The 25,563-nt window shown below is 42.6% G+C and overlaps 1 protein-coding gene across 3 annotated transcripts; it reads left to right on the top strand.

Moving 5' to 3' along the window:
- Positions 1–24,427, top strand: LOC127003501 (zinc finger protein 157-like). 3 transcript variants are annotated; one of them, XM_050870306.1, is made up of 4 exons: positions 1–164; positions 4,208–4,443; positions 11,313–11,457; positions 22,927–24,427. In XM_050870306.1, exon 4 carries the CDS (start codon positions 23,350–23,352, stop codon positions 24,283–24,285), a length of 936 nt encoding a protein of 311 aa, XP_050726263.1. In that variant the 5' UTR covers positions 1–164; positions 4,208–4,443; positions 11,313–11,457; positions 22,927–23,349; the 3' UTR covers positions 24,286–24,427. The 3 variants fall into 3 exon arrangements, with proteins under 3 accessions (XP_050726263.1, XP_050726253.1, XP_050726267.1); XM_050870296.1 differs by lacking the exon at positions 1–164 and adding an exon at positions 3,091–3,463; XM_050870310.1 differs by lacking the exon at positions 1–164 and having other exon boundaries at positions 3,883–4,443; positions 23,152–24,427.
- The last annotated feature ends 1,136 nt before the right edge of the window (positions 24,428–25,563 follow it).

The raw sequence follows: 25,563 nt of genomic DNA, 5'->3' as shown, positions 1-25,563 counted from the left end.
GGTGCCCTCGAGTCCCGAGCTCGCCTGCCTCACCTCAGCAGCCGCACCCTTTTTTTAGTATGGTATTTTACCTGTATACAATAGGTACAGGATGTAAGACGTGAAGTTGTGACCTCATCTTCCCAGCAGGAGCAGAAGGCTAGCAATCTTGCCCTCCTATATGTGTATGTGATCCTGCGGCAGTGAAAGGCCGACAGTCCTGCCCTCCTGAGTGTGTGTGTTTTGTCTTGCTAAAAGATCAGAAACGGTTTGAGCCATGCCATGAAAGGGAGGAGCATGCCGTCCCAACCCCCAGACAGTACAGAGTGTGATTATACAACTAAGGATACATGGGTAATTATAAGTAGCACCAGGAATAAAAAAAACATTATATCCTTGCATGTATCTATATTATATTTGGAAAAATATGCTTGTTGTATGTATCCCTGATAATAAAATTTATCTACATGTGCTTAAATTTAAGTGAATGAAAGCATAAGAGAGTAAAGTGAATGGAAGCATAGTGAGTTCCTCCCTTCTCCCTTGTTGTTTACCTGCAACAATAAACTATCAATCAATCAATCATAATCAAGTACTGGCAGATCTTTCGTAATAAATCTGCAATCGCTCCTTCAGACCTATTTGTTCTAACTCCTGATCTACCCACTAGAGTCCACCAGTACAAAATAGCCTCCCAGAATCCCTGGTCATCCTTCAGTCTCTATCTATTTAAATCAGCACTAGCTCATCATATAGGGGTAAAGCTTTTAGAATATCACTACATGGACTATAGCTCTTCATCTTTAATATTATGAATTTTATTACGTTGATTGCGCATCTGCAGAGTGCTGGCTTCCTAGAGCCCCCGCCTCATCATGTGGATTTTGGGGTTGGGAAGCCTATCCTAACGTAACCTGGTGGGCGCCTCCCAAAACATACTAACCTAAGGGAGTTGTTACAGTCTTCATAATATTAATCTAGAGCATATAAAGGTATTTTGTAAAGGATTGGTGACCATAATTATTAATGTGGCAGCAGTCTCGCCTAGGAAATAACCCCAACAAGTGATACAGAAAGAAGGGAAACCAATTTACTGAAGGCTTTTAGTTGTACGTTTTGATACCGTTGATGAGGTTTCAGGCCCCGGTCTGCCGCCGCAGCAGCGCTCCACAGGGCCGCTAACATTATAACAGTAATATTAGCACCTAAAGTTGTCTTCAATCCTCATATTTGTTAAGTCGTAGGACTTAATGAATAAGTAAGTCTTCAGTGCTTTCTTGAAGATTGCCAGACTGTCACTGTTCTTAACATCCCCGGATAACTCATTATATAGAGCCGCGGGGCACTCTTCTCAATTTTTTTTTTTTTTTTTTTACAGCAAAGGAGACAGTTCAAGGGCACAAAAAAAGTAAACATTAATAAAAAAAAAGCTCGCTACTCGCTGCTCCTAAAAAGAATCCAAAGAGGTGGCCGAAAGATAGGTCAGTTTCGGGAGGAGAGGTGTCCTGATACCCTCCTCTTGAAAGAGTTCAAGTCGTAGGCAGGAGGAAATACAGATGAAGGAAGATTGTTCCAGAGTTTACCAGCGTGAGGGATGAAAGAGTGAAGATGCTGGTTAACTCTTGCATAAGGGGTTTGGACAGTATAGGGATGAGCATGAGTAGAAAGTCGAGTGCAGCGGGGCCGCGGTTAGCAAGTTCAGAAGAGCAGTCAGCGTGGAAATATCGATAGAAGATAGAAAGAGAGGCAACATTGCGGCGGAATTTAAGAGGTAGAAGACTATCAGTATGAGGAGGAGAGCTGATGAGACGAAGAGCCTTAGCCTCCACTCTGTCCAGAAGAGCTGTGTGAGTGGAGCCCCCCCACACATGAGATGCATACTCCATACGAGGGCGGACAAGGCTCCTGTATATGGACAGCAACTGTGCAGGGGAGAAGAACTGGCGGAGACGGTACAGAACGCCCAGCCTCGAGGAAGCTGATTTAGTAAGAGATGAGATATGAAGTTTCCAGTTGAGATTTTGAGTTAAGGATTGACCGAGGATGTTTAGTGTTGAAGAAGGTGAAAGCTGGGTGTTGTCAAAGAATAGGGGATAGTTGTTTGGAAGATTGTGTCGAGTGGATAGGTGGAGAAACTGTGTTTTTGAGGCGTTGAAGGACACCAGGTTCTTCTTGCCCCAATCGGAAATAATAGTTAGGTCTGAGGCTAAGCGTTCTGCAGCCTCCAGCCTTGAGTCGTTAAGTTCCTGAAGGGTGGGTCTTCTATTAAAAGAAGTTGAATAATGCAGAGTGGAATCATCGGCGTAGGAATGGATAGGACAGTTCGTTTTGGAAAGATCATCAATGAACAACAGAAAAAGAGTGGGAGATAGGACAGAACCCTGTGGGACACCACTGTTAATAGATTTAGGGGAAGAACAGTGACCGTCTACCACGGCAGAAATAGAGCGGTCAGAAAGGAAACTGGAGATAAAGGTACAGAGAGAAGGATAGAAACCGTAGGAGGGTAGTTTAGAAAGCAAAGATTTGTGCCAGACCCTATCAAAAGCTTTTGATATGTCCAGCGCAATAGCAAAAGTTTCACCGAAACGGCTAAGAGAGGATGACCAAGAGTCAGTTAAGAAGGCTAGGAGATCACCAGTAGAACGCCCCTTGCGGAACCCATACTGGCGATCAGATAGAAGGTCAGAAGTGGAAGGGTGCTTTTGAATCTTCCGGTTAAGGATTGATTCAAAAGCTTTAGATAGACAAGAAAGTAAAGCAATAGGACGGTAGTTTGAGGGATTGGAGCGGTCACCCTTCTTAGGTACAGGCTGTATGAAGGCATACTTCCAGCAAGAAGGAAAGGTAGATGTTGACAGGCAGAGGCGAAAGAGTTTGACCAGGCAGGGTGACTCATATCTGACCACACTATCTGTAATATACAACAGGATATAACGGTATAGACTCAAAGAGCCCAGGGTCAACCTGGAACTGGGTGACTCTGGAAACTGGGTGCTCTGGAAACCCAGTTCCAGGTTGACCCTGGGCTCTTTGAGTCTATACCGTTATATCTTGTTGTATATTACAGATAGTGTGTTCAGATATGAGTAAAAAAAAATCGTTATACACAGTGGAAAATAACAGGCATGCAAATGACAGAATAAGGAGGGGGGACCGATGTCTCGTCGGGGGACCGATCAGTCTGCAGTAGATGCGGGCCAGCTGGTCCCCCCTTTAAATGGGGCGGGCCAACACGGGTCGGCGCATGCGCAGTAGAGGGGGGAACAGGGGGGAACGTTCAGTCCGCCACACCTGTACTAAGGGTACTTGAGTTTTCGGTACCGGTACTACCGGTACTCAAATTAACGGTACTTGCCCATCCCTATCAAACACTATGTCCTGCAATGTTCTGCTATTAGTGCCTACCGCCCACAGGGCCACTGGGAGTCTGGGACCTGCCTGGGCTGGTTCATTAACAATAATGTTCTTTCAGCTGTGCTTCGTGAGTATCCTGCATTTGCCTCTAGATTGTAAGTCCATATGTCCAGTCCCTTATGTCTGCTCCCTTGACTAAATCAAGGCCTTTATTTTTTTAGCACTTGTCCCCTACAATTGTATCTTTTTAGTTTCCTGGTGCTACTTACACATGTATCCTTAGTTGTATAATCACACTCTGTACTGCCTGGGGGTTGGGATGGCGCTGCTCCTCCCTTCTCCTTTGTTGTTTTTCCTTGCAACAATTAATAAACTATCAATCAATCAATCAAAGTTATTAATTTATTGAAATTTTCTATGCCCTATAGTTACTAGCTTTGTATTGGTTTATGGAAAAAAAAACACTCCTTACCCAGTCTCCATATTTGGCACAAAGCAATTATTTTTCGCGTGATTTGACTGTTACATCGGTCTATACAGCATGTATTATATGCGTTTCCTTGCAAACTACTTTTTCAGTGGATTGGGAAATAACAGATGTTAGTCATCATGAAATAAAACAGAAAAATGTAGGTTCTATTCATATATTTCTTTTTGTTACTCATTAAAAAATTCTGCATATTCTAAATCTAAGATTTGAAACAGAAAACAAATCAATCTGATGAGTAACTAAAGCGTATATGGGGATGGGGACGAAAAGGAAATGGAGAAAGAGTTTTTGGAGAGTATGTGGCGTGCAAGATAAAGGCAATGATATCTTGCCCCGAGTAGTTGAACACCATCTTTCTGTATATTTTGTTATCTTTCACAGGAGCCCCGATGGCTGGGGAGAAATTTCTAGCCGCCTGTGACATCAAGATCCAGATCAAGATCATAAAGTCCGAACGTGAAAATCAATCGATCAACACGTCTGGTGCCGAGGCCTGGACGCCGCCTATCATGGGCCCATTTGGGGGGTCCGAGGCCATAAATGGCGTGCTTCTTTGCCTTTGATAACCTGGAAACCCTCAGAACACGGAGGAGAGCGCCAGAACGTACTGACGTAAGGTAAAGAAAGGTCCAGAGTGTCAGAACAAGTATATGTGAGGGAATAACTGTATTTTTTTGTGATTTCTTTTTCGGTTAATGTACATGTTTGGGGGTGTATGTTGTTTGGGCCTGTGTAAATTATTATATATATTATGTGATTTCTTTTTACGTTGATGTAATGTTTAGGGGGCTAGGTTGTTTGGGCCTATGTAAATTATTTTTTTTATATATTTTCCTACTTTTAGGTTAATGTACATGTTTGGGGTGTGCATGTTCTTTGGACCTGTGTAAATGATTTATTTATTTATTCATTTATTGTTAGGTGAATTCATATGTTTGGAGTGTGTACGTTGTTTGGGCCTGTGTAAATTTCAAGGATTGTGTTAGTGGTCAACTTGCGTTACTGTAGGCTGTGTGTACATGTGTTCGAGCCTCCATGTACTTTTGAGATATTAATTTCTTAAACTATTGTCTGGGGGGATATACTGAGGAATTTCTTTCCGTTTATCGCATTTTAGCAGTGGAGCACAGGTCAGGTTAGATTTGTTAGGTCATGTCAGGTTAGGTAAGGCTTGATTTTGTTTGGTTAGATCCAATTGTTTCTGATAAATATGTGATGCTATATGCTCTGCACTGCACTGTTGTTTGTTGCCAATGGTGGTTAGCAGCCTGGTGGGGGTACTTCTGGAATTTTACCTATTTTTTTACTGTTTTTCTAGGCCTGCATGTTTAATGAAGATATTTTCTACTCTTTTTTTTCTATTACTCTCTCAGTCCCACATGTCCCCAGCGTGTATCGAAACACACGAGAAATTAATCACAACAAGGAGATATTTGCCGGCTGCCTGGGGTGGGACTGAACCCACGACCAGCGTGACGGGAGAGCCACTCCTCACCGAGTCGGCCAAAGAGGTACCCCATTCGCTGAATGGGTTATAGGAGGCTCGCTCATTAGGCCGTCGCCGCACTACACAGCTTTCCCCCCTATGTAGATTAATTTCTGTGTGTTGAGACCTTTAGACAGTGACCCATTTTGGTGCACAATTTCAAAATGTCCCCGTAGAGACATACCTCCAATACTTCCCATTTTCTATCAACCTCAGAGAGCATGGGCCATCCTCTACCTGTTACATCCCTTTGGGGAAACTCAACAGAAATGCAGGAGAGGATGCCCACTGTATGCCACCAGTTTAATGAAGATATTATCTACTCTCTTTTTCTATTACTCTCTCGGTCCCACATGTCCCCTGCGTGTATCGAAACACGAGAAATTAATCACAACAAGGAGATATTCGCCGGCTGCCAGGGCTGGGATTGAACCCACGACCAGCGTGACAGGAGAGCCACTCCTTACCGAGTCGGCCAAAGAGGTACCCCATTCGCTGAATGGGTTATGGGAGGCTCGCTCATCAGGCCGTCGCCGCACTACACATGAGTCATGCCCCGAGGGCATATTTTCTCTTTTTCTATTATCCAACATGATCTCTGCGTGTATCGAAACATGAGAAATTAATCAAGACAAGGAGAGGGTATTCGCCGGCTGCCTGGGCTGGGATTGAACTTGTGACCAGCGTGACGAGAGAGCCACTCTAGTCGGCCAAAGAGGTACCCCTCTGGCTAAGTGGGTTATGGGAGGCTCGTTCATCAGGCCGTCGCTACACTACACATGTATTTATCTTAGGCTGTGTGTACGTGTTGGAGTCTATGCATATATTTTTGAGCTTCCATGATCATATTTTAGCTTCCATGTGTACAGGTTCAGGGTTAATAAAATGCAATGTAATTCATCTCTTGGTCTGCTGCGGGTCTCTCTCGAGACAGCCAGCCATTCCCCTACGGAAGAGCACAGAGCTCGTAGTACTGATCTTTGGGTGGGACTGAGACCACTCACACAACACACCGCGACGACGAGGTCACAACTCCTTGCCTGACGTCATGTACCTACTCACTGCTAGGTGAACAGGGGCTACACGTGAAAGAAGATAAACCCAACTTATCTTCACCCAGCCGGGGAAACGAACCCCAGTCCTTCTGGTTGTGAGCCAGACGCTCTACCCCTGAGCTACCAGGCCGTGTGTGACATGGGACTGGTAGGGTGCAAGTGTGATTCTGAATTTTTTTCAGGTTATGATAAATTGCATATACTTAGAAATTGCATCTGACTCACACAGGTGGTTGATGAGTCCCTTTAATCAATCAATAGATAGGGGCATATGCTGGGGAAACAGCCTGGCCTCACTCCCGCATCTATGGGAAAGAAACCAGGCTCCCCGTCCCACACCCACTGAACAGGACTCTTAGTCCCGGAATACAGGCCAGTCCTTGCAAGAATCCTGCAGTCACAAATCCCAGAATGTCTTTGATTCACTGAATCAAATGCCTTCTTGAGATCGACCTAGGCTGTAGGCATCTCATCTGTAAGCGTTCTGTAAAAATTTGTGTCAGCACTTCACCAGTAGGCAAAGTGCTAGAATGTGGTCAGTTGTTGACTAACTAGGCATGAACCCAGAATGTTAAGGTCTCTGCAGCTTTAGCAGCTGGCTGTGAATTTGCATGAGCAATAGATGGGCAAGCACTTTACCTGGCACACTGAGCAGTGTAATACCACACTAGTTTTTTTTTTTTTACGTTGTTGCCTATTGCGCCGGTAGGCATCTTCCCGGAGGGGCCTGATGGTCGGCCCAAGGCTTCTTCCAGGTGAGGCCTGATGGTCGGCCCAGCCCGTTCTGGCGCAGGCGAGTGTTTTATAGTGGCGCCATCTTGCATTGGCTCATGCTGCCCCCCGGAACTCGTTCTTGATTCGCTTGGACGGCTTCCTCTAGAGTCCGGGTTGATGGGTGGTCTTCAGGACAGCATGTGGGTAGTTTTAAGCCACTCGGCGGTGACTGAAAAATCCGAGTGGTAGCGTGAGGATTCGAACCCGCGTCGTCCATCACGCGGCGAATGTGGGTCCAGTACGCTATCACTTCGGCCACCGCCTACCCGTCCTGACGGACCATCAGGACTATCCTGACTTTTCCCTTTCCAGATAGTGATGACTAGCCCGCTATTTCATTCAAGAGGAATGGTTCTAGACTGCCGTACAGTGGTTATGACCACATGGAACCCATGGATTATGGCCTCTTCTACAGCTTTGAGTAGCTCCATACTGATGTTTCAAATACCAAGTACCTACCTTTCCACCCCTCAAGCTTGCCACAGCTTCTAACTTCATCAAGAGAAGGTGGGCTTTCTTCATTGTGTGGATTGGCATCTGCCATTTGTAACTCAGCAGCTGGAAACTGCCTGCTCAGAGGGTCTGCCATGTACAACTGCATAAAATACTCAGCCCAACAAGTCCTCTGCTCATCCATGTCTGACATGAGACAACCATCTGCTATTTAAATAGCACTCTTCTGAAAGGGAAGCTCGCAACAGAGCTTCTTAAGGGCTCGGACATCAGGTTGGAGGTCCTTTGCATTGAGATGACCCTCAACATCTTCAGCAAGACTCCTGACAAACTCTCCTTGTCTCCTTAAGAGAGCTTTAGATCCAGTGTTTCCCTCAAAGAAAAAACAATCCTTGATCTTGGGTGCTCACCAGTGCACTCCTTTGCATTTGAAGATAACCCACAGTTTTACAGGGAGGGCCCTCTTAGGTGCTGACACTGCTGAGCACATTCAACTGATTTGAGACTGTCACTGCATACTCATGAGTACATGTCAAGCCTTTTAGTCTTTGAGATGAAATACAGTATATGGTTACATTTCGAGAATCTTCTTGACCCAACATGAAACTTGAGTGTTGCAACAACAAGCCCACGAACCAACTTGTTTGGCTCATGCTGTCCCACGGAGCTCATCTTTGATCCTCTCTTGGGGAGAGAATCTAGAGTTCGCGTTGATAGATGGTCGTCAGGACAGCATTTGGGTAGTCTTAGGCCACTCAGTGGTGACTGAAAAATTCCAGCTTGTGGCGGTGGGCAGGGCACAAACCTGCATCTTCTTGGACACAGTGCCCGCTTGCTAATTACTAAACAATCCTTGATAAATTAATAACTAAGCATTGATAAATTTGTATAACCAAGTGTTGATAAGTTGGAAACTCACTCTAGCACACTGCACCCTACACCACCACCATCACACTCCACCCCAGCACCACCACCACACTGCCCTCCACCCCACCTTCACCACACTGCACTCCACCCCACCTTCACCACACTGCCCTCCACCCCACCTTCACCACACTGCCCTCCACCCCACCTTCACCACACTGCCCTCCACCCCACCTTCACCACACTGCACTCCACACTGCCCTCCACCCCACCTTCACCACACTGCACTCCACCCCACCTTCACCACACTGCCCTCCACCCCACCTTCACCCCACCTTCACCACACTGCACTCCACCTCACCTTCACCACACTGCCCTCCACCCCACCTTCACCACACTGCCCTCCACCCCACCTTCACCACACTGCCCTCCACCCCACCTTCACCACACTGCCCTCCACCCCACCTTCACCACACTGCACTCCACCCCACCTTCACCACACTGCACTCCACCCCACCTACACCACACTGCACTCCACCCCACCTTCACCACACTGCCCTCCACCCCACCTTCACCACACTGCCCTCCACCCCACCTTCACCACACTGCACTCCACCCCACCTTCACCACACTGCACTCCACCCCACCTTCACCACACTGCACTCCACCCCACCTACACCACACTGCACTCCACCCCACCTACACCACACTGCACTCCACCCCACCTTCACCACACTGCACTCCACCCCACCTACACCACACTGCACTCCACCCCACCTTCACCACACTGCCCTCCACCCCACCTACACCACACTGCACCCACCCCACCTACACCACACTGCCCTCCACCCCACCTTCACCACACTGCACTCCACCCCACCTACTCAACACTGCTCTCCACCCCACCTACACCACACTGCACTCCACCCCACCTACACCACACTGCACTCCACCCCACCTTCACCACACTGCCCTCCACCCCACCTACACCACACTGCACTCCACCCCACCTTCACCACACTGCACTCCACCCCACCTACACCACACTGCACTCCACCCCACCTTCACCACACTGCACTACACCCCACCTTCACCACACTGCACTCCACCCCACCTTCACCACACTGCACTCCACCCCACCTTCACCATGCTGCACTCCACCCCACCTTCACCACACTGCCCTCCACCCCACCTTCACCACACTGCACTCCACCCCACCTTCACCACACTGCCCTCCACCCCACCTACACCACACTGCACTCCACCCCACCTTCACCACACTGCACTCCACCCCACCTTCACCACACTGCACTCCACCCCACCTTCACCACACTGCCCTCCACCCCACCTTCACCACACTGCACTCCACCCCACCTTCACCACACAGCACTTCACCCCACCATCACCACACAGCACTCCACCTTCACCACACTGCACCCACCCCACCTTCACCACACTGCACTCCACCCCACCTTCACCACACTGCCCTCCACCCCACCTTCACCACACTGCCCTCCACCCCACCTACACCACACTGCACTCCACCCCACCTACACCACACTGCACTCCACCCCACCTACACCACACTGCCCTCCACCCCACCTACACCACACTGCCCTCCACCCCACCTACACCACACTGCACTCCACCCCACCTTCACCACACTGCACTCCACCCCACCTACACCACACTGCCCTCCACCCCACCAAAACCAAACGGCCCACCACCCCACCTTCACCACACTGCACTCCACCCCACCTTCACCACACTGCACTCCACCCCACCTACACCACACTGCACTCCACCCCACCTACACCACACTGCCCTCCACCCCACCTTCACCACACTGCACTCCACCCCACCTTCACCACACTGCACTCCACCCCACCTTCACCACACTGCACTCCACCCCACCTACACCACACTGCACTCCAGATAAACATGGACCCTCTACACATACGCAGACAAGCACACAGATTTACACTATGTACAAGATCACAAACACTCACATTGACATTGACCCACAAACATACCTACACAACACAAACAGTCAACGTACTCGTAACACATACATCCATAAATACCAAATATATCACACTAACACTGACGCATACAAGCACTCATACTTTCCACGCACCATACATGACTGGAACAGCCTCCCTCAACAGATTTTAGACTGTGGTACAAGACTCATTTAAAAAACAAATACATACTCACTTGTCACCACAACACACCAACACTAACAATTACACTTGATTCACTTCCCTCCCCTGCACACTTGGCTCCCCCGTCCCCCCAACGTCCAACAAATATGCGTGTTATGCACCTGTATGGGTGCCCTGCGCATCATTAATCCAGATCCAGATCCAGAACTTAACCTACCCACATATCTTACAATCTCACACCCTAATCCCTGCATTTTGTATTTGTTTTTATTGTATTTATGTATTGATATTTTTAACTTAATTAAATTTTTGTATTTTTTGTTAATTTTTTTTTATGTAGTGTATTTTTTGAATAAAGGAATTTATATATTTGTTTATTTATGTATTAATTATATCTTCATATATATATATATATATATATATATATATATATATATATATATATATATATATATATATATATATATATATATATATATATATATATATATATATATATATATATATATATATATATATATATATATACTGTTATAGGTCGATATATTATTATTATTATTATTATTATTATTATTATGATTATGATTATGATTATGATTATGATTATTATGATTATCATCATCATCATCAATACATACACACTTAACCACCACCTCCACCACTCACCTCACCTTTCCCCACCACCACAGATGGAGACAGCAGACATGAATAAGGGAGCAAGACAGAAACTTTAAGAAGAAAGGAGAGAGAGAAGAATGACGTATGGAAGGATGAAGGCTATGCAGTGGACAGAGGAAACAGCTCGTCTGACCACATGGAGCTACAGAACATCAGGTTGTTGTTGGGAGGAAGAGGAGATGTGTGTGTGTGTGTGTGTGTGTGTGTGTGTGTGTGTGTTTACCTATTCATGGTTTACAAGGCCTGAGCTAAGCTCGGATAGTCTTGTCTCCTTGTCTATATTTGTCCAACCTTTCCATTTGATGGGCACTCCTCTTCAAAATCTCCTTTAGACCATTCCACTCATCTACACTTTTGTATGGGAAACTGTACGTATTTTTATTCTTCTGACATGTTCCCTTTTTCAGCTTTTTAGTGTGTCCTCTCAGCCCCTTCCTCCCCTCTGTCACAACCAGATCGCTTCTATCCAATTTGTCCAATCCACTAGTTAATTTATACAAAGCTATTAAGTCTCCTCTTAATCTCCTCTCCTCAAGCATCATCAGTTCCATTTCATCCAGTCTGTTCTCATATGGCAGACTCGATAACTCTGGCACCATTTTGGTTGCCATCCTCTGTATCCTTTCCATCTTCCTTATATCTTTTTTCTTGTGGGGGGACCAAACCAATGCTGCATATTCCAATCTTGGTCTCATCATTGCCATTATGATTTTCTTCATCATATCCCTATCCAAATAATTAAATGCCTTTCTAATATTTTGCACCAGACTACGTACATGTGTCTCCAAATATTCTATTTATGTGCTTATCAGGGGTCAGTGTATTTTGAACAATCACACCAAGGTCCCTTTTATTGTTTACTGCATCAATATCTATTTCACCCATTTTGTTTGTTGCCATGGCTCTTTTCTAGCTCTTTCCCATTCTTATTATATGGCATTTCTTTGTGTTGAATTCCATTTCCCACAGCCTACTCCATTCATGTATCTCATTTAAGTCATTTTGAAGCCTCTCACAATTTTCTTTTTTCTTTATCCTTCTCAGGAGCATCATCTGCAAACATACTCATATAACTTGCCACTTTTTCTGGCATATCATTAATGTATATTAAGAACATTATTGGCACCAGCACCGAGCCCTGTAACACTCCACTCGTCACTGTTCTCCACTCTGACTTTTTGTCCCTCACCACCGTTCTTATTTCTCTGTTCATCAAGTAATCCCTCATCCAGTTTCTTATAATTCCCCCCACTCCTCTTTGTTCCAATTTCCATAGTAATTTGAGGATGCATCTGCATGTGTCAAAATTACTGGAGAAACAAATGAACATTTTGAGATAAAAGTGGGCTTAAGACAAGAGTGTGTCATGTCACCATGGTTATTCAATATTTATATGGATGGTGTTATTAGAGAAATGAAGGGCAAAGTTGGAGAAGTTGGAGTAAGAATGTTCGATGAGGGAAGGAAGTGGATACTGAATTCGATACTGTTTACTGATGACACGGTGCTCATTGCAGAAAATGAAAGTGACCTACAAAATTTGGTCAGTGTTTTTGATTGTGTCTGTAACAGCGGAAAGCTGAAAGTAAATATTAATAAAAGTAAAGTGATGGTTTGTGAGCGAAGTAGAAGTGAGGTTGTAGATTTTGTATGCCCATATAGAGTGGGAACTGAATGTGAAAAAGAATGCAAAATAATTTTGAATGGTGAAGAAATGGAGGAAGTCAATGAGTTTCAGTACCTTGGATCAGTTATGTGTAAGCATGGTGGTACGGAGGGAGAGATAAGAGAAAGGGCATTGCAAGGAAGAAGGGTGGTAGGGTCTTTGGGACGAATCATGAATGGCAAAAGTGTAAGCATGGAGGTAAAGAAGGATTTGAGAAATACAATAATAGTACCAACCTTCATATATGCAAGTGAAACATGGACCTAGAAAAAGTCAGAGGTCTAGAGTGCAGGCAGTGGAAATGAGTTATTTGAGGAGTCCTTGTGGTGTGAGTAGAATGGATGAAATGAGTAATGAAAGTGTGTTCAAGCATTTTGGAATGTGTCACAGGGGTGAAGGGAAGAAGTGTGGAGTGGTGGAAGAAGTGAAGCGACAGACCTTAAAATGGTTTGGCCACACGGAGCGAATGGAGGAGAGTAAGATGACCAGAAGGGTGTATGTGAGTGAGATAGAGGGAGGGAATGCTAGAGGACGACTTCCAGTGAAATGGAGGGATAGGGTGCAAGAGTACGTTAGGGAGAGGGGGGAAAGATCTTAGAGAAACTTTGAGCAGGCAAGGAGGGAGTGTCTGGATAGAGAAAGTTGGAAGCTCTTCTGCCATGGCCATCCCCTGGTGTGAGCTCCTAGGAGCAGGCGTCAATGAAATGATGATGATGATGATCTGTTGTTTGGTACTTTGTCAAATGCTTTTTTTAGATCCAGACACACACAATCTGCCCATTCATCTCTCTCCTGTACTATGTCAGTTACTGGAGTAAAAACAGACCAAGTTTGTAACACATAATCTTCCTTGTTGAAAACCAAATTGGCTGTCATTATCTTTTCATATTCCAGGTGGTCAACCCATTTCTTTTTTATTATTCTTTCATATAATTTTCAAACAACACTTGTGAGTGAGACCAGTCTATAATTTAATGGTTATTCTCTGTCTCCATTTTTATGTATGGGAATCGCATTGGCCCTCTTCCATTCTCTTTATACTGCTCCAGTCCTAATTGTGCAATTTATTATGTCGTAAATTGGTTCTATCATTTCTTCACTACATTCCTTCTGTACTTGGCCTGATATATCATCTGGTCCCATTACCCTTTTGCCATCCAGTGACTTAATAAGATTTAATAAATAATTTCGTCCACCATGTTTTCCAATTAGTACTGTTGTTCCTCCTGTCGTTATGAGTTCAAATTCAGACTCCTTATTGAATACCTTTTGAAAACTTTTGTTTCACTTTGCTGATCTTTTTCTCCTCATCACATACCTGCTCATCACCCCTTATCCTTATTACATTCTCATTCTTTTTTAGTTTACTCTTACCGTATTTCTAGAATAATTTTGGTTTGTCCTTACATTTTTCCACTGTTCATTTCATAATTTTTTTCTTCCTCTCTTTTCACTTTTGTGTATTCATTTTCAGGACATTTATATCTTTCTTGGTGGTTTCATATTCTTTCTTCTTTTCCAAATTCTCTGTGGTCTATCTCTACTTTGTTTGGCCTTACATCATCTTGCATTAAACCATTCCTTGTCTCCTTTATTTTTTACTACATAGAATGGCACACATTCATTTACTCCTTCATTATGCACCTTTAGGAAATAGTCATACTACTCCTGTACACATTTTAACTGGTTCATCACCATTCACCATCCAGTCTCTACTGCTAAAAAAAGATTTTAATTTCTCCTCATATTTTTATGTTCTTCCTTAATGTAATCTTGACTTTTTTCATCCAGTTCAACTCCTGGATTTCATGGTCACTTTTTTCCAAATGGGCATTCATGTTTCACCTCTCCTGATATCTTAGTCCTTCTTGTAAATATTAAATTCAATCTTGCTGGTTCATCTCTGCCTCTGTCTAGTTTCCTCTTTAACCCATTGAGTCAAGAGGTTACTCTCCATCTGTTATAGTAACTTTTACCCCCATGTATTTTCATCTTGTGCTTCAAACAACTCCCAGTTCACTCCCTTGCATTTAAAATCTCTCATAAACATTACATTTCATATATTTCTTTATCTAGCATACACACTGTATTCTCTATCATCCTCATGTATCTTTCCATTGTCCAGTGTGCCACATGTGGGGTGACATAAGTTACTATTATTTTAACTACATTGCTGCTAAGTGGGACTTGTATACTGATGATTTCAGTGTTTTCTGGACCTATTTTGAATTCTAAAACTTTTAGCTCTGATTTAGTCAATAATTTTACGCCTCCTCCTTTTCCTTCTGTTCTTTCTTTCCTGTACACCTTGTATTTATATTTTTCCAGTTGTGTTTCTGTATTTTCCATTAATTTTGTTTCTGTTATACACATTATTTCTGGGTTTTCAAAAATTAAATAATCTCCCAACTCCAATTTTTTTTACATTAATCCATCAATGTTTGTATAGGTCAATCTCAGTTTGCATGTTCTCCCCTTCACTTTCTTTTTATGTTTTCTAATTGCTCCTCTCCTCACTCTTCCTAATCCACTACTTCATCATACGGTTGTTTCAAACTCTCCAAAAAAACACTTTCTTCCTCTGATTTTTCCTTATTTTTCTGCTTTGCTTCATTTAATAATATAATCAATTCAGCTGCTGTCTTTCTTCAATGCTCAGATTTCTTCTGATATGTGTAATTTTATATTGTTCTGTCTTTAACTCACTGGACCCCAGCGATGCACGTGATGCGTTGATAAAAAAAGTAATCGAGGGACCAGCAACGCACATGATGTGTCACCTATTATCAAGTGTTGTGATGCCATAATGGAGTGGCCTAGGAGGCAGATTTTTGGAGTGGACATGTAGGCGGCATGTAGGGATAATATCCCTACACTGCACATCTGAACATGCACCCCACGCCTCTCAGGTCATTGTCCTCAGTTACTGCCTTTCTGTGAACCCGTAAACATGTCCGGCTGTCATTCGTCATCTCGTTGCACCTTCGACCAGACATGCCACTTCAATGACGTAGCAACGGCTGGCAGCCCTCCACTGACAGCCCAGGCATACCAAGTTTGAAACACCAGGCCTGGCAGGGGACCTTCAAATGCTGTTGGAGCGTTTTCTGACGAATTTTACATAGACAGTAAGGGTTCTTATACCGTTTTTCCTGTATTTCTGAGCATTTGAACAGAAAAAACTTGGTAAAAATACCTGGGATTGGGGTTTAGTAATGTGCACTTATAGCTTGGGGTCCAGTGGGTTAAGTTTCCATCTTTTGCTCAAAACCTCTTCTGCTGCTGTCTATGATTTCAGTGTCAGTTTCAGTGGTCTATTGTTTCCCTCTTCATAACGACCTAGTCTCATTACATCATCATTTTCCTCAGACAGTCTTCCTGACTCTTCCAGTCTTGCCAAGATTTCCCTCACCACTCTAATTTTGTGGGTCTCCCTTTGGTTCCTTATTGGAAGTTTTCTTCCTTAAGGCCCATTATAACCACATTTTTTCTTTTCAGGCATTTCTCTAACTAAGTTTTCCTTTTTTTCTCAATACTTGCAGCACTTCTTTAATTTCTTCCTTGCAAACATGCTCCTGTTCCTTATGTTCACGTTCTTGTTCCTTCAAAATTTCTTTAAAATCACTTTTATCTTTGTCATTTTTCTTCTTCCATTTATCAAGTTTTACACCCATTGTAGACTTAAGGGAAGCATCGCACCATTTCTTAATTACTAGTGTATTGCCATGATCATATTTATGTGAAACACATACCCATGCTGAAATAATCTTCGCTCATTTTCAGATCCATAGCATGATTCATACTCAAAAAATAAATAAAATGTTTTTTGGTAAAAATATAGCTCATAACTACTTTCTTATCCAGTAACTTACAGCAATGAAAAAAATGACTAAATTTGTATTATAGAATACCTAAACAAATGATTGTTTGAGAACTTTGAATTCCATTCTTCTTTAGTTAGGAATTTTTTTCTCAGTTTTGGTTTTTGTGATTGTTTTTCTCAATTTGTGCAACTATTTATGCATGACTAAAAAATGTTGAAAGATCAAAAAATTGCACTTTTATTCCTCTTTCCAATGATATATTTCTCATTCAATTCGGTAAAATAGTCACAAATTAGTTGTAGAAAAACTGAAAAATACTCAGATTTGAGATATCGAGGTTTAAAGAGCGCACAGTTTTTAATGGCCCGGTGCGCTTGACTGGTTGCCAATTTGTTTGTTTTCTCTCACAGCCACACTCTCTGTATCAATTTTGAAATGTTATTTGACATTCACATTGCAAGGCATATTAGTCATTCAAAGGCAAGGGTATCAGAAGGCACCACCTACATTGCCTTTACACCACATGCAGGGGTACCTCAGCCCTGAAACCAATGCCTGGAGTTGGTGTTCTTAAATTATGTACGTCTTACTAAATGTTTTCTCATGTTTAGGTACAGCATCTTTCATCATCTTAATATGCTTTTGATGTGAGGTGCATTGTGCTGTGGTAGGTGTGCATGGAGGTATCCTTAATGGCTATGGCTCTTGTGAGCCAACACATTTGTGGAGAGCTATCACAGCCCTGTGAGGATTCAATAGTATCAGTGGAGATGGGGGTGGCAGACTCAATGATGTTTCTTCACGCGCCCCATGAAGACGTTGGACTACAGATAACGTTCTCTGTTTCCGAGCCTTATTGTGCCTTGACGCCTCCGGCATGGCAGTGTAACAATGTAGTGTGTAGTAAGCAGTGTGTGGTAGACAAAATGAGTGAGGTAAATGGTCTGAACGGAGCAGGAATGATCGAAGGATGAGAGGCGAGGAGTGACAACCAGCAATATCCACTGTTCATTTGCATCTAAGCATGTGAGAGGAGTGAGTAGTGAAGCTTTGAGTTTGATAGAGATACCAGTTTGCCTCTAGATGCCAGTGAATATCATATGAATTTTTATCTGTGTTTTTTTTCAGGGTAAAATGAATTGAAGACGTATATATCAACACGTTCCGTGCCGATGTGAGTGACAGGGGAGAAGGGAGGGTGGAGAAAATCAGCCAGAACTCTGTCATTTTTGTGTATTTTCTTTTAAAACTTCATAGCATGATAGCTGAAGTGTTCTAGAACACACAAGATTTTTTCAAATATTTTATTTATTTATTTATTTATTTTTTCTAATATACATGTGATGCTTCCCTTAATTATTTTTTCAATGTCCATATCTTCATTTTTTTCCTTCATTCTCTTTGCCATCTCTTCTTTAAATATCACTTTCATTCTATCTTCCAATTCCCCTTCACTGTCACGATTTCTTCAATTTCTCATTCTCCTCTCAACTTTTCGTTTTCCTGATTTTTATTCATAACTTCATTTCTTAGTTCCTCTTCACTGTAGAGGAACTTAGAAATGAAGTTATGGATAAAAAGCAACAACTCTCAAGGTTAATAACTACTGTAGAGTCTACAGTAGTTATTAACCTTAACAGTTGTTCTCTCATTGCTTTCATCTTGTGTCTGGATCATTCTGCCTCCTCTTCCAGTATTCTTAGTTTCATAAATGTCCATGGAACCTCTCTTCCTCCATCTTCCTCCAGGAGTAGAACCCCTAAAGCCATAGCCCTCGTGGTATTCCTCATCCTCAATGAGTACAACTGGCGCATTTCTCCCTCCATGTGCCATGCCAAAAAAATGTTAAATACCTTGTACTCAGTTTCTATTGTCCGATGTCGCCCATTACTCTTCCCGGTCTCTCTCCCATGTCTCTATTATCATTTCACCCCTCATCAGGGACAGGACACCATCACTATGGCTCAGGCCCCTGTTAAATCTGCCAAAATAGTTAAATAATCCTTGGACCTGGTCTGGGTGGTCTGAGCGCGGGGCAGCATGTCTTGTCCACACAGGTGTCGGTGTGTGTGTGTGTGTGTGTGTGTGTGTGTGTGTGTTTTGGGGTATATTCATTCTTAGCAGGTGTCACCACTTACGTCTTTGGGCCCACGAAGCTTGAACTATTCTTTCAGTTATCATAAATTACCTTTGTTTCTCTGGGACTTAAATACAATAAAAGATACTATTGTTAATAAAAATGTAGTTGATCATTCTCATTGTTTTGTTTACTGGTAAACGAGAGAAAAACATCATCGTTGCAAGGTTCTCATTAAAAAAAATTCTTGCATGAAAGCCCTACAAAATCAAGCAGAATTAGACTTTAAATAAATCTATTTCAATTTATATGACAATATTTGCTGAGTACCTGCTTATGGTGTATCAGTCTCGCCTTCGGGGAAATTTATCAAAAACATTAGGGCGTCAGGTAATTTGACTGAAACCGTAGCATCCATTGTTTCCAGTGTTTCCAGTGTTACACTCCGCTCTCAACTCCTGGCCTTAAACATCATCACCTTTGACCTGTCTACCCAAGGCATTGGTCCACCCCACACAAGCAGCAGTCAGTTGAAGGCAGAGTGTAATATGCTGTAAGCGGAAGCCCAGGACTTCACGGAGACCCAAACACCTGGCAGTCGTTGTGTTGCTTGGGTGGAGGGGGGTTGTCGAGTTACTTGACGCCCTAATGTTTTTGATAAATTTCGTCGAAGGTGGGACTGATCCACCCTAAGCAGATACTTATGCTGGGATCACACATCCGTGATTTCCCTCTGCGACAGTTGGCAATTTTGAAAATTTCCAAAATCGGCATATACGCTCTACATTGTAGCGATGTCCCTGTGATTAGTCGCAATAGTCGTGCGATGAAGTTCGCGCGACTTGTGGGTGCTGGCCCGTCACGCGAACATTTTGAAATGTTCAAAAAGTTCGCAGAAAGTCTGCGATATTGGCCAATTCGCACAATTATTTGCACGGTTAAGCAAGAGACCATCGCAGTATGTGCTCGCATACCCTCGTCAAACGCAAGGGGTCGCGGTGTATGCGCACGTATATGCGAGTAACTTTGAACATCGTGTGTATGGCAGTGACGCTGCTTCGGAAAGTGAGATGGCAGCAATTGAGCGGGAGGGTGTGAAAAACTGTTGGCGAGCGACCACTCTCTCGCACTCACACTGTCCTGCCACACGCCGCTACTCTGCCTGCCTGCAAAATAATAGCCTAGTATTCATGAATTTACAATAATAGCATATTATTCCTAACTGCTAAATAATAGCCTAGTGTTCATGAATGGAAAATAATAGAATAGTATTCGTAAATGCAAAATAATACCCTAGTGTTCATAAATGCATAATAATAGAATAGTATTCCTAACTGCTAAATAATAGTCTAGTGTTCATAAATACAAAATAATAGAATAGTATTCCTAAATGCAAAATAACAGCCTGGTTTAACAAAATGTAAAATTATAAGCTAGTGTACACAGTAAAATTACTAGCTAGAGTACACAGTAAAATTATAATGTATTTCTCTTGACTACTTCATTAGCATATTAGCAAGTTATTACAGATTGTAAAACTTTCCACTTACAATTTATTACAGAACATGCAGAAAACCTTACACCATACGAATAAAATCCAATATTCCTCAAAACAACTTACTTCGTTCCCAGGAGATCACGACCCCCAGGTTAAGAACTGCTGAATTAGAAGAAAGAAACAATAAAGCAATATCAGCAACAGCAAGAGAGGGTAGCACAGGCTACTACTTACTTGAAGCACTGAGTGTTTGTTACTAACTGACTATCAAATTTGAGTCGACACAAGCAACTGGCGTTGCGAGATGGGGATTATTTCACCATATTGAAATCCTATAAGGTTGATCAGCCGAAATAATAACCTTAGCGTTAGAGCGTTGGGATATGTAGAGTGCCAAGATTAATTTCTGGTTAGTTAGCGTATATATATATATACAGTGGAACCTCGGAATACGAGTAACTTAGTGTACGAGTAAATTAGAATACGAGCATTTCAACTCGTAAAAAATCGATTTAGAGTACGAGCGATAAACTAGAATACGAGCAAATGTGAGGAAATGGCAAGCATCCGCCTGTGACTGTTTTGAAAATCCCGCGCGGCGACTGCAATCTCGTGGCAGCCGCCCAAGTTATTGGTCGGCCGAGCACATGTACACAGTCAGTGTTTGTCTGAGGTTGGGAGGGTGAACTGACGTGCTTTCTGATCACTTCTTTGAGTATTTTCACCCACATAACACACAATGGCGCCCAAGAGGAAGACAGGTGCCACTGAAGGCAGTGAGAGAAGGAAAAAAGGATCAATAACAATAGAAGATAAGAAAGAGATCATTGAAAAGTCTGAAAGGGGTGTTCGTGTGTCTCAGCTTGCTATGCAGTACGGTCGTTCTACATACGAAGTTGTATTGTTTGTGTAATTCTAAAAAAATATACCTATATATTTAATTTTTTTCAAATTTTTTTGGGCCTGGAACGAATTAAGTGTAACTCCATTAATTTCAATAGGGAAAGTCGTTTTAGAATACGAGTAAATTGGTTTACGAGCTCGGTCTTGGAACGAATTAAACTCGTATTCCAAGGTACCACTGTATATATATATATATATATATATATATATATATATATATATATATATATATATATATATATATATATATATATATATATATATATATATATATATATACATATATACAGTCGTCCCTCAAATAGTATGGTTTCCAATAGTTCGGTTTTGGTTTTATGTGGATTTACCAAGAAGATTTTTTAGGATTTTTAAATTTTCTGACAAGCAGGAAATTTAAAAATCCTAAAAGATCTTCTATGACAATACGTATAAAACTGAAACCGAACTATTGAAAACTGTACTATTTGAGAGACGACTCTGTGTGTGTGTGTGTGTGTGTGTGTGTGTGTGTGTGTGAGAGAGAGAGAGAGAGAGAGAGAGAGAGAGAGAGAGAGAGAGAGAGAGAGATCAACTACATTTTTATTAACAAAAGTATCATTTATTTTATTGAAGTGTAATTGTTACAAGTCCCAGAGACACACAGGTAATTTATAATACTTGAAAGAATAGTTCAAGCTTCTTGGGTAGATTAATGTAGTTGATGGTGACCCCAGCTGGCTGACAACTCTGAATACATAAGAACATAAGAACTTAAGGAGTCTGCAAGAGGCTGGTTGGTCTATACAAGGCAGCTCCTATACCCCGTTCACCATGGCCTGATTATTAGTTGGACTCGTCATCACCAGGAAGTACCCTCCTGATTACAGCAAGCTCATTACAGTTGATCTCTAGGTACTGCTGGAACCTTCACACACCACACACCCATTCCCTCTCCTTGCTCAAGAGGAAAAACTATTCCTTGTCAGCAGAAAAATCTTGGTTTGAGGAGGGTTTGAGTCTTCTGAGCTATCAGAGCAGTGTGTGTGTGTATATGTGTGTGTGTGTGTGTGTGTGTCCATAAAGCATGCTATAAGCTGATAATTTTCAGTCATCACCAAGTGGCTTAAGACCACCCACATGTTGTCCTGAAGACCATTTACCAATCCAGACTCTAGATAAACTCTCTAAAGAAGATCATGGATGAACTCTGGGGAGCAGCAAGAGTCAAGAAAGATGGCACCATCATGAAATACTTGCTTGCGGCATTATGAGCTGGGGCCAACCAGCAGTTCCTATCAAGAAAACCTACTGACAGGGGTAATCTTTGGTAACCTGATGGCTGAGTAGAGCAGGCAACAATACTCTGATGTGGATGCCCACCTCCACCACTCCTGTGTGCTGACCACTTGACAACCACCTTAACCACTATTTGGGTGTTTGTATAATGTAGCAAGTGTTTACTTTCCCCCAGAAGCCTTAGTTTGGCCACTGGACTGGGCAGAGTTGCTGTGAATCAGGCAACCAGAGAGTTAAGGCTTTGCAGTATGATTCTTCTTTTATACTATAGCTATTTTATGTTGGTTCTTCAAATGAGGCCATTCCCCTAGTAGGTTGTTAGGCATCAAGGTAGCTAGATGGAACAGGGTGCAACATTAACACCTCATCTCTTACATGCCAGGAAGGGGTGTTAGCAATGCTGGAAGGAGCACAACACTAAGAGACAGCATAGGACTCATTGTGAGCTGACTGCCACCTCTTTTGCTAGTTCTGAAATGAAGGTCTGAGGCTGGTTTGTGTTCAGCACTCACTCTGTGCCCCCTGCCTCTGACTTAAGGACTCTTTGGTGCATTGCTCATCTTGGTTCCCTGAGGCTCTTGAAAGACCAACCAACTTCTCCCATCAGAAACAGTGTTGCAGTGGAGGCTGTAAGTCGAGCTGCAGCCTAAGTGGCCAGGACCAGTAGGACCAGACTGCAATTGGTGTGACGATCAGAGGTGATTGGAAAAAGAATCACCTTGCTGCTGGCAGCTCCAGCCATAAAGGAAGAAAAAGGTTGAGAGTTAGGAGTATAAGATTTGAGACAAGTTCACTAGACACACTCATGCACACACTAGTGAAAGAAATTATGAGTGCCGAGAGTGTTGGGAAAGATTCTTTGACAGCGTTAACTTCAACAAACACACACACACACACTGGTGAAAGAAATTTTGAATGCCATGAATGTGGTAAAAGGTTCAGAACAAAGATTCTCCTCAACAAACATACCCGTACACACACTGCTGAAAAAAATCATGAATGTCAATTTTGTGGAAAGAGATTCTCTCTGAAGAGTATCCTCAACACACACACCCTTACACATACTGGCGAAAAAAATCATGAATGTGACATATGTGGAAAACGGTTCAGTACAAAGGGTCACCTCAAGAGACACACCCTTATACACACTGGTGAAAAAAATTATGAATGTCATGTTTGTGGAAACAGATTCACTGCAAAGAGCACCCTCAACACACACATCCTTATACACACTATTGAAAAGCATCATGAATGTCAATTTTGTGGAAAGAAATTCACCCTAAAGAGGTCCCTCAATATACACATTCTTTCACACACTGGTGAAAAAAATCATGAATGTCAGGTTTGTGGAAAGAGATTCTACCGTAAGAGTAACCTCAGCACACACACTCTTACACATGATGGTGATAGAAAGTATGAATGTCAAGAATGTGGAAAGAGATTTACCCTGAAGAGTGGCTTGAACAGACACATCCTTACACACACTGATGAAAGAAATCATGAATGTGAAGTTTGTGGAAAGAGATTCACCCAGAAGAGTATCCTCAAAACACACATCCTCACACACACTGATGAAAAAAATCATTGGTGCCAAGAGTGTGGCAAAAGCTTTCGTTTGAAGAGTGATTTGAACAAGCACATCTTCAGACACACTGGCCTGAGAGAGTTTAAATGTGATGTTTGTGGGAAAAATTTTAAGACAAAGCCGGATATTGCCACCCACATGAAGACCCACTTCTGAGGTGCTGTGTTGTGCTGTAATGCTGCTGTTCTTGGGAGAACAATGGAACCCAAGCCTTGAAGCTTCCATCAAGATGATGTCATGTACCATCCCTCCAAATAAACTCTGCTTAAAATGCAACTTCCTGACCTAACTTCCAAGACACATGTCATTTATTTACCTATAACCTAGAAAAATGTTGAATATTCAAACATTTACTTTGGCATCATTAACAATCTTGATTATGATGAAATAATAAAAAGTTCAAAGTAGACAAGCATTACATTATTCTGGTAATGTGGATTAAGGTATTAAGATCCTCAAGGATTCTCAGAGGTGCTGTTTTGCATTTATTATTACTTAGTGTGTATTAAGTTTATTATTATTCCTTCAATTTTTTTTATATTCTTATTCTAGTTCCATTATTTGACTCTCTCTAAATAGATAAATAAATAAATAAAACTAAATAAATAAATAAAAAGTTATAAGCAAAAAACTAGGCCGTGTCCAAATCGCGGCAAAAGGGACGAAAAACAAGCTATTTTGTGGCGGCTCGACGACAAAATTGGAATCGAGCTATCAAAAAATCCTTCGAGCTGGTCAAACTACATTGCCAAGAGGGGCTACATGCTAAATTACAGCCTTCTAGAGGCAATAGCAATGCCACACTAGACAAAGACGGCAAAATGTCTGGAGTTCGTCAAAATCGCTCGCAAAAGGGTTTATGTTTCGAGCTCTAACGACGAAATTACTGGGAGTAGGGAAATGTTATGCATCATATTGGAAAGCGCATTGGTGGGGCTAAATTATTTGTTAAGTTTTTTTGAAATTCCCAAAAACTGAGTGGGTTTCAAGGTTGGGAACAAAAAAAAAAAATTTCTCCCTTTTTGCGAATTTATTCGATTTTTTTTACCCTTTCGAGTCGTTTTTTGAGCCCGGTCGCTTTATACAAAATATAGCCCTTTCATTTTGCCGTCGATTGATACCAAAAACATTTCTGTAGCCCTAGAAATAAGGGCGATTGATTTTCCAAAATTCGCGGCTTAATGACAAGGGCGCCGCAAAATCAAAAGAGTCCGCTGTCCACTACTTGAGATGTCACTGTCTATGTAAATCACACAAACACACACACACACACACACACACACACACACGGGCGCTCTGTAGTGCAGTGGTTAGCGCTCGCCTCACAACCAAGAGGTCCTGGGTTCGATCCCCGGGCGGAGCGGAGACAGATGGGTAGTCTCCTACCCATGGGTAGTCTTACACCCGTGCCCCTGTCCATCCAGCAGTGAGTGG

This window comes from Eriocheir sinensis, chromosome 3, assembly GCF_024679095.1.
Source record: "Eriocheir sinensis breed Jianghai 21 chromosome 3, ASM2467909v1, whole genome shotgun sequence".
NCBI classification, from domain to species: domain Eukaryota; kingdom Metazoa; phylum Arthropoda; class Malacostraca; order Decapoda; family Varunidae; genus Eriocheir; species Eriocheir sinensis.
This window is presented reverse-complemented; position numbering and strand designations above follow the sequence as displayed.

Coding starts and splice junctions, on each gene's coding strand:
- LOC127003501 (XM_050870306.1), top strand. CDS start 23,350: ATGCACACACTAGTGAAAGAAATTATGAGTGCCGAGAGTGTTGGGAAA.